We start from the raw sequence: 10,104 nt of genomic DNA, 5'->3' as shown, positions 1-10,104 counted from the left end.
AATAAACAAAGAACAGAGCTAAAACTTAAAAACAACCCTAAAACAGAGTGAACCAAATTAACATTCGATCCTCCGTAAAGAATGGGCGTTAAAATGCCCAAATGGATGCCTGTTTCATTCGAACGTGAAAGATTATTACGAAAAAAAAAGAACAAGCTAGGAGGAACATAAAGGGACATTTAACTAGTAATTATGGCAAGGCGTCATTCTATGAGTTAAAAGAATAGATAATAGTTTAAAAATAGTATATTTACTCGATAATTAGGGTCAACGGCTTCAAAAGGGCGTTTAGTTGAATCACAATACAAATGTGTTTCCAAATGGTCAAAAGAATGTATTTGCAGTTCTCAGGAATGGATAGTTATTCAGTCAAGATTTTTATAGCAAATCCAATTTGTGAGGTGTGTCTCAATATGTTTTTGCGGAGCGTACCCGATGGTTGCCGGAGACGAACTGCATTCGGTGGCCAGAGATTTTCCATACGTGGTCAAGGTATCTCCACCGCCGAACTTTTATTATATGTGGCATATGAGGGTAACCCTTGTCACGGATGTCACTCTTTTTATTCCCTCCCTCTTAATAGAATAAAATTTCACTGTGCATAATCCTCTTTGATTAACCTGCTCTCTTATTATTACACTGTCTACTTTTCAAGCTCATCCCTCCCAAATAGCATAGTCGCTCAAGTTTTTGCGGAAAGACACATTTGCTCATCTGTGCCTCCTAATGAAAGGCAGCAAAACCTGAGAATGGTTGTTGCTAGATTGAGTCAATTTAGTTTTTTTGACCGATTGAAAATAATTTCATCAGCGGAACATTAATTATCCATGTAAATTTGTTTAGCCTTTGCAGAAATACGTATTTTTTACGATGTTTGGGGATAAAGGACGTGGGGGGACTAGATTAAGCTTCGGTCTCTTTTGATTCTTTAAAAGTGAACTAGAACTTTCATCAATCAAATGAGTTTTCTCTGAAGTTTATACGAGTATCCGTTATATAAGAACCATATATATATCCCCAGAGTATAACTTACAATGCCTATCCCTGGGCCCTTGGGGGTTGTGTCGACCCTGGAGTTTTTAATATCTGATGGTTGAATTATTTTTAACAAAATAGTCACCTGAAATTTTTATCGGATGGATTTATCCTTTTGATACGCCCAAAGGTGTTGAGGACAGGAGGGGGTAATTGCTCTCTGATCTTTTTCACTCTGAGAAAATGAACTAGAACTTTTAATTTCCATTCAAATGAGCCCTCTCTGAAGTTAATACGAGCATACCTTCCATAAGAACCATATAGGCCCCCCGAGCAATATTTACAACGCCTTCCCCGGCCCTGGGGGGAGGAGGGGGGCTTTTGACACAGGAGTTTTTCTTATCTAATCTCTGAACTATTTTTAATGAAATGACCATACGTAAAGGTGTTTTTGTTACACGATCTTTCAACTATTTTTAACAAAATGCCTACCTCAAATTTTTATCAGATGCATTTGGAGAAAAAGGACTTTTGACTCTTCAAAAGGACACTAGTACTCTCGATTTTCAATCAAATGAGCCCCCTTTGAAGTTTCTACGACGACATCTTCTATATGGAGTGCCTCTGGGAAAAAAATAAATGGAGTGTGGGGAGAGGCTAGTTGCCCTGCAATCATTTTTGACTCTTAAAAAGTGAATTGCAACTTTCAATTTCCAATGAAATGAGCCCTCTAGGAATTTTATACGAGCATCCTTTCCATAAAGTCATATATGTCCCCAGGGCATAACTTACAACGCCTATCCCCGGGCCCGGGTGAGCTGTGTTGACACCAGAGTTTTTTGTTATTATAACTTTGAACTATTTTTAACAAAATGTCCATCTCAAAATTTTTATATGATGCATTCAGGGCGTGGAGGAGGGGGGAGGGGTAGTTGCCCTCCGATCTATTTTGATTCGCAAAGAGTGAACAAGAACTTTCAATTTCAAATCAAATGAGCCCTCTCCGAAGTTTATACGAGCATACCTTCCATAAGAACTATATATGCCCCTAGAGCATTACTCATAACGCCTGCCTCTGGGCCCTGGGGGGTTGCGTTGACACAGGAATATTTCTTATCTGACCTTTGAACTATTTTTAATGAAATGGCTATTCTAAAAATTTTATCGGATGGGCTTGGGGTAAAAAGAGTGTGTGTGTGGGAGGAGGGGGGAGGGGCTAGTTGCCCTCGGATATCTTTTGGATCTTCAAAATTGAACTAGAACTTTCAATTTCCAATCCAATGAGCCCCCTCTGAAGTTTATACGAGCATCCCTTTCATAAGAACCATATACGACCCCAGGACAACACTTACAACGCCTATCCCGCGGGTTCTGGGGGGTGTTTTTGTTATCTAAATAAAAAAAAATCCAAAACACTGGCTATCTCAAAATTTGTAGGGGACAGGTTTGGGGAAAAAAGACCAAGGGGGGCTAGTTTAACTCTCTTGACTCTTAAAAAGTGAACTAGAACTTTCAATTTCCAATCAAATGAGCCCTCTCTGAAGTTTATACGAGCATCCCTTTCATAAGAACCATAAATGCCCTTAAGGCATAACTTAAAACGCCTTCCCCTGTGCCCTGGGGGGTTCTATTGACACGGAATTTTTTCTTACCTGACCTTTGAACCATTTTTAACTGAACTTTATTTTGAACTAATTTTGATATCTCAAAATTTTCATCAGATGGGTTGGGGGATAGCTGCCTTCGGATCTCTTTTGACTATTAAAAAGTGAGCTCGAATTTTCAATATCCAATCAAATGAGCCCTCTCTGAAGTTTATACAAGCATTCCTTTCATACGAACAATATATGCCCTAGGGCATGAATTACAAGTCCTGCCCCCGGGCCCTGGGGGGTTGTGACGACACCGGAGTTTTTTTTGTCTGACTTTTTACAAATTTTTAACTTAATACCTCTCCCAAAATTTTTATTGGATACATTTGGGGAAAAAGGGACGTGAGGGGGCTAGTTGCCCTCCAATCTCTTTTGACTTTAAGAATCTTAACTAGAACTTTCAATTTCCAATCAAATGAGCCATCTCTGAAGTTTTTACGAGCATTCCTTCAATAAGAACCATATATTTCCCAAGCGCATAACTTACAACGCCTGCCCGCAGGCCCTGTGTTGACCCCTGAGTTCTCGTTATATGGTCTTTGAACTATTAAAAAAAAAAAAAAGCAATCTCTAAGTTCTTATCGGATGGACTTGAGGAAAAAAGGGCGTAGAGGGGAGGGGAATAGGTGCCCTCCAATCTCTTTTGGCTCTTAAAAAGTGAACTAGAACTTTCAATTTCTAATCAAATGATCCCCTTTGTAGTTTATACGAACGTCCCTTCCATAAGACCAATATATGCTCCCAAGGCATAACTTACAACGCCTGTCCCCGGGCCCTGGTGGGTTGTGTCAACACCGGAATTTTTGTTATATGATCTTTGAACTATTTTTAACAAAGTAGCTATTTAACAACTTTTATTGGATGTATTTGGGAAAATAGGGTTTAGGGGGGGGGGGGGGAGTTGGTTACCCACCAATACCTTTTGACGCTTAAACGTCATTTTTTCATTTTATTGACGCTTAATCGTCATTTTATAATTTATTATTTTATCATATTAAACGTCAATTTTATCTTTTGACGTCATAAAAACTTCAAAACAGGATCATTTGATTGGAAATTCAAAGGGCGTTTGCCCTTTTTAATAGTCGAAAGTGATTAGAGGGCAGCTAGCCCCCCCCCCACGCCTCTCATTCCCCAAAACACATCCAATCAAAATTGTGAGATAGCCATTTTGTTCAGCGTAGTTGATTTCCTGATAGAAAAACTGTTTTTGAGGAGGAAACTCCCCATAAACTCTCAGGGCAAAGGTTTTAATTTATGCCCTGGTGGCATATACGTTTTTTAATAGAAGGCGCTGTCGTAAAAACTTCAAAACAGGCTCATTCTATTGGAAGTTCAAAGGGCTAGTGCCCTTTTTAAAAGTCGAAAGTAATTGGAAAGCAACTAGCCCCCCCCCACGCCCATTATTCCCCCAAACACATCCAATCAAAATTTTGAGATAGCCATTTTGTTCAGCGTAGCTGATTTCCAGATAGAAAATATGTTTTTGAGGAGGACACTCCCCCGCAACCCTCAGGGCAATGGTTTTAAGTTACGCCCTGGTGGCACATAAGGTTTTTTATAGAAGGCGCTGTCATAGAAACTTCAAAACAGGATCATTTGATTGGAAATTCAAAGGGCGTTTGCCCTTTTTAATAGTCGAAAGTGATTAGAGGGCAGCTAGCCCCCCCCCCCACGCCCATCATTCCCCAAAACACATCCAATCAAAATTGTGAGATAGCCATTTTGTTCAGCGTAGTTGATTTCCAGATAGAAAATATGTTTTTGAGGAGGACACTCCCCCGCAACCCTCAGGGCAAAGGTTTTAAGTTACGCCCTGGTTGCATATAAGGTTTTTTATAGAAGGCGCTGTCGTAAAAACTTCAAAACAGGCTCATTCTATTGGAAATTCAAAGGGCTAGTGCCCTTTTTAAAATTCGAAAGGGATTGGAGGGCAACTAGCCCCCCCCCCACGCCCATTATTCCCCCAAACACATCCAATCAAAATTTTGAGATAGCCATTTTGTTCAGCGTAGCTGATTTCCAGATAGAAAATATGTTTTTGAGGAGGACACTCCCCCACAACCCTCAGGGCAAAGTTTTTAAGTTACACCCTGGTGGTATATAAGGTTTTTATAGAAGGCGCTGACATAAAAACTTCAAAACAGGCTCATTCGATTGGAAATTCAAAGGGTACGTGCCCTTTTTAATAGTTGAAAGTGATTGGAGGGCAACTAGCCCCCCAACGCCCATCATTCCCCCAAAACAAATCCAATCAGAATTTTGAGAGAGCCATTTTGTTCAGCGTAGTTGATTTCCAGATATAAAATATATTTTTGAGGAAGACACTAACCAACAACCCTCAGGGCAAGGGTTTTGAGTTATGTCCTGGGGTATTTAAGGCGTTGTCATAGAAATTTCAAAAGGGGCTTATTTGATTGGAAATTCAAAGGGCTAGTGCCCATTTTCATAGTCGAAACTGATTGGAGGGCAACTAGCCCCCCCCCCGGCCCCGTCCCTCATTCACCCAAACACATCCCATCAAAATTTTGAGATAGCCAGTTTGTTTAGCGTAGGCTAGTTGATTTCCAGATAGAAAATATGTTTTTGAGAAGGACACTCCCCCAAAACTCTCAGGGCAAGGGTTTTAAGTTATGCCCCGGGCCCATATAAGGTTTTTATAGAAGGCGTTGTCGTAGAAACTTAAAAAAGGCTAATTCGATTGGAAATTCAAAGGCTAGTGCCCTTTGTAATAGTCGAAAGTGATTAGTTGTATTTTTTGTTGTGTTTGCTGTTTAGACCAGGGCACTTCGTATCGAAGGAGTTGTCTTGGGAACTTCGAAAGGGGCTCATTCGATTGAAAACAGAAAGGGCTGATGCCCTTTTTGATATTCGAAAGTGGTTGGAGGGCAACTAATCCCCCTTCCACTCCCACCCTCCTATTTGCCCATTATGTTTAAAAACTAAATGTTGCCTTAAGATTAAATCAAAATGCACTGTGATAATGCTAATTCCCAATAAGGTTTCTCAACAGTATCCCAAGAACGACGGAGGTTATTATGTTCAAACTTTCGAGGCTACTTCTGCTCTTAAAATTTAACCAAATCAAAATAGTGTAAGTGTATCCAAGCTATCAAAGAGAGTAAACAGATTTTTTTGCGAATGGAACCAAGTTTTCCATTTCAGGCCAACTAGAGGAGGTATGAAACTAAGTTAAACAGTACTATTTGTGTCCAGATTTTTCAAATTGTGTATGTTGTTAAAAATTGCTGAAAATTTTTCTCCAGCATACAAATAGCAGGCCAAACTATAAAGTCTTAAAAAGACAAAAGGATTTAAAATGTTATTTTTTTCCCCTAAAAAGGCTATGTCATTATAAAACGAACAGAAATTAATTTAAAAAAAATTTTCCACAAAAAAAGTTTTTCAAAGAAAAGTAAAGAACTCCATTAAACAAAAAATGAGCAAAAATAAAATCAAATAATCTACCAAGCTCGAAACTACTAAAAATTTTAGGAAATGTTGAGGAAAAAGTTGAAATAAATAAAAACATACTATGCTCATACAGATTATCAAAAGGGCGTATAAGCAATATCTTTGAAACAGCTTATCTTATGAAGCTGTAACTTCCAGGGCATCATGAGGGGGGTCATCAACTGACCAAAAGGCAAGATGTGGATACTATTGCTATTCACATTGCTGCTACTACTGTTCTAACTACTACTAGTACAAAACTACTACTATTTCTACTACAACCACTAGTACTATGATACCAGTACTGCTAAGGCTAAGCGTACAAAGGTGAAAATTTAAGAGAATTTTGAGGGGAAATTTGGACTAAATCAAAACACCGTGTGTATGTAGATTGCCAAAAGGACGTATCTTAGGAACGGATTAGGGTATTAAGTTGGAACTTTCAGGGAATACTCAAAGGAGAAAATCAATTGACCAAAAGGCAATACGTGCATGCTACTACTAATACAACTACCACTGCCACTACTAATACTACAATTACTACTACTACTACTATTTCTATTGTAACTAATAATAATGCCAAAAGCATCCAAATGAAAATTTCAGAAAGTGCTGAGGAGGAAGTTGAAGTAAATTATAACAGAATATGAACACACAAACTATGAAAGAGGCATATCGACAATATCATAGCAACGTCTAATTGTATCAAGTTGAAACTTCCAGGGCTTGATGGGGGGGGGGGAATGTTCTACTGACCAAAAGGCAATATGCTAGCACTACTGTGGCTTCTAGTTCTAGCCCTATTACTGTTAATAATACTCCTAGTCCTGCAACTAGTACTACTAGTTCTCCTACTACTACTACTGTGACTACCACTACAAGTATGGCTTAGGGTAGGAAGGTTAAATTTTCAGGGAATATGGCGGAGGGGAAGTTGAACTAGATCATAACACGCCGTCTGCATGCAGCTTATCAGAAGGGCGGATCAACAATATATTAAGAACAACCTTGCGTGTGAAGTTGAAACTTACAGGGCTTGTTGTGGGGGATGTTGAACTAACCAAAAGGGCATGTTTGCATCCTACTACTACCACTTCTACTATTACTGCCACTAGTACTACTACTGCTTCTGCTACTACTACACCTATGGCTAAGAGTATTAAGGCAAAAATTTTGGGGAATGTTGAAACAGTGTTCCACTAAATCAAAACACACTATGCACATACAGACTGTTAAGAGGACGTATCAAGAATGCCTCAGTAAGGGTTTATGGTATTAAGTTCAAACTTCCAGCGTGTGCTGAGGGGGATGTTGATAAAAAAAAATAAAGGTGCCTTGTGCATACTGCTACTAATGCTACTGCTACTACTACTATTACAACTATTGCTATTACTGAAGCTAAGGGTATTAAGGTGCAGCTTTCAAGAAATATTTAGGCTGATGTTGAACTAAATCAAAAGGAGCTATGAGCATGAAAATTGTCAAAAGGGTGTAACTGGAGTATCTCAGGAACGGCTTACATTATCAAGTTGGAACTTTCAGGGTTCCAACCTAATGTAGCTGCGGATTTTCAACTCACCAAAAGCCATATGTGTACACTACTAAGACGATTGTTGAGGTTAAGGGTATTAAGGTGAAACTTTTAGGGAGCATTTAAAGGGAGCTTCAATTAAACGAAAAAAACTCTATACATGCAGGTTTTCAAATGGGCACATACGCAATATCATAGGCAGCACAGCGCTATAATAGAAACTTTTGAAGGAGCTCATTCGAATGGAAATTAATAGTTCTAGTGCCCTTTTTAAGAGTCAAAAGTGACTGGAGGGTCAGCAACCCCCCTCCCAACCTCATTAATTCTCCAAACACATCCAATCAAAATATTGAGAGAGCAATGTTGTTCAGCACAGTTGAAAGGCCCACTAAATATGTCTCTGGGGATGTTGGGGATATCAACCCGCCCACAGTCCTCAGAGCAAAGGCTGTAAGTTATACAATTTGCTTATTGTCTATGTATAGTATTTATTATTGAGAAAAAGGGCATGTTTGACCTTTGGTGTTCAAAAAGACCAAGTGCATTTAAGTGAAGCTTTCAGAAAATGTTGAGGGGAGTGTTGAACTGAATCAAAACATGTTATGTGCATACAGGTTGTCAAAAGAGAGAAACTCAAGAATGACTGTGGATATTTTGTTGGAAATTTAAGGTAATGATCAATTGGCTAGAGCATTTTGAGGGGGACGTTGAACTTACTAAAAGGGACTACATGCATATTACTACTATTGCTATTATTATGACTGCTACGACTACTACTTCTATTGAATTGAAGGCTATTAAGGTGAAACTTTCAGGGAACATTTTGGCTGGTGTTGAAGTAAATCAAAACACAGAGCATTAAGTTGAAACTTTCAAGGCGTGTCGGGAGGGACGTTGAACTAACCAAAAGGCACTCTGTGCATACTGCTCCTACTGCTACTACTATTGCTGCAGCTACTTCTGCAACTATTACTATTATTGCTACGACTATTACTATTGAGGCTACGGATAAGAAGTTGAATCTTTCAGGGAATGTTTAGGCGGATGTTAAATTAAATAAAAACACATTCTATACAAGCAGGTTGTCAAAGGAGCATACCAGCAGTATCCCAGGAATAGTCTATGGTATTAAATTGAAAACTTCAGGACATTTTACGGGGGATGTTGAAATAGGTAAAATGTAAAATATGCACACTACTACAACTACTATTGCTACTACAACTACTACTGCTACTACGACTACTACTGCTACAACTACTGCTACTACGACGACTGCCACTAGTAATACTCAAGCTAAGGGTATTACAGTTAAACTTTAAGGGACCGTTGAAGAGGATATTGAACTAAAATGAAACATGCTATGCGGCTGCAGGTTATTAAAATGCCGTAACAACTATATCTCAGGAACACATTAGATTATTAAGTTAAATCTTTCAGTGCATTCTGTGGGGATGTTGAACCGAACAAAAGGTACGATATGTATACTAACCCTACTACTTCTACTATTACTATCAATACTACTATTAACGCTAAGGGTATTAAGGAGAAATTTTCAGATAATGTTGGGGGCATGTTAAATTAAACTGAAACACATTGTATGTAGGCTGGCTGTTAAATTTTGTCAAATATTGCAAAAAAAAGGAAAAACGTTTCCTTCAACAAATCCACGTGGTGTAAGAAGTGTCCTTTCAATGTTAGGATCATTACTGACTTGCTATGAATCCGGTTCATGCCAATGTCCTTTGAAAGTATAGTTGAACCGATAAACTTATTTGCAAACATATACAAACCTTTTCTTAGAACCTTTGAATTTAGCTTCGTTTGTTTGGCAAATAAGGGGGAACACATGTTTTTAATAATTTTATTAGATTATTTCAAGCAGGAACATGTTAGCTTACCATATTAGTTACGTCGCTTGCTTTTATTTAATAATAAGAAATTTCACTTCTAGCCGATACAAGAACAAGAATTGGTGTTTGATTTCTGATTGTGAATAATAAATGTTGAATTTTGATTTATAATGAAATAACTAATAGCAATTAACTAAAATTCTCTTCTTTGATAATAAAATCTTAGTTTTTTTCCATACCTCTGTTATCGTATTTATTTTATTACGATGTTAGGATTTTGTCAAGATATCTCTCTCACTTGGTTCATTTCTTTCATTCGAGGCTTAATTAGGGGTATTCGGGTCTCATGGTTGAGTTTAGACATGGAGTCATCGCCATGAGAACCCCTACACACCTTACAGTGGTCAAAGAAGGTTATAGTACGACTATTTGTATTTTTCCGTTTACCTTACCTTACTTTTTCAGTTTTTCTCCTTAGAACCCCTATTTTCTAAGGCAAGAATCACAGTATCATCAATTAGCCTACTCGATGATTCGTCACCAACCTTGGAAATTGATATTGAAAAAATCGATGATATCACTTGAAACTAAGGTTGTCAAATAATATCCCGCCATTAATATGGTAAAAATATTGTCAAACGAA

General features: G+C 38.2%; 2 protein-coding genes across 2 annotated transcripts in view; one reads left to right on the top strand and one right to left on the bottom strand.

Annotated features, from left to right (window-relative positions):
- The window catches only part of LOC148945169 (THO complex subunit 2-like), a 27,459-nt gene extending 17,634 nt beyond the window's left edge, over positions 1–9,825 (bottom strand). Inside the window, exon 1 of the mRNA XM_089099439.1 lies at positions 9,760–9,825. Within this exon, the coding sequence (XP_088955565.1) occupies positions 9,760–9,825 (66 nt within the window). The remainder of the gene's footprint in view (positions 1–9,759) is intronic.
- The window catches only part of LOC148945166 (pseudouridylate synthase 1 homolog), a 380,996-nt gene that overhangs the window by 209,912 nt on the left and 160,980 nt on the right, over positions 1–10,104 (top strand). The window lies entirely within an intron of this gene.

The sequence above is a fragment of the Artemia sp. Qi Xiang Cuo genome, chromosome 13 (genome assembly GCF_049724085.1).
Source record: "Artemia sp. Qi Xiang Cuo chromosome 13, ASM4972408v1, whole genome shotgun sequence".
In the NCBI taxonomy this organism is placed as follows: domain Eukaryota; kingdom Metazoa; phylum Arthropoda; class Branchiopoda; order Anostraca; family Artemiidae; genus Artemia; species Artemia sp. Qi Xiang Cuo.
This window is presented reverse-complemented; position numbering and strand designations above follow the sequence as displayed.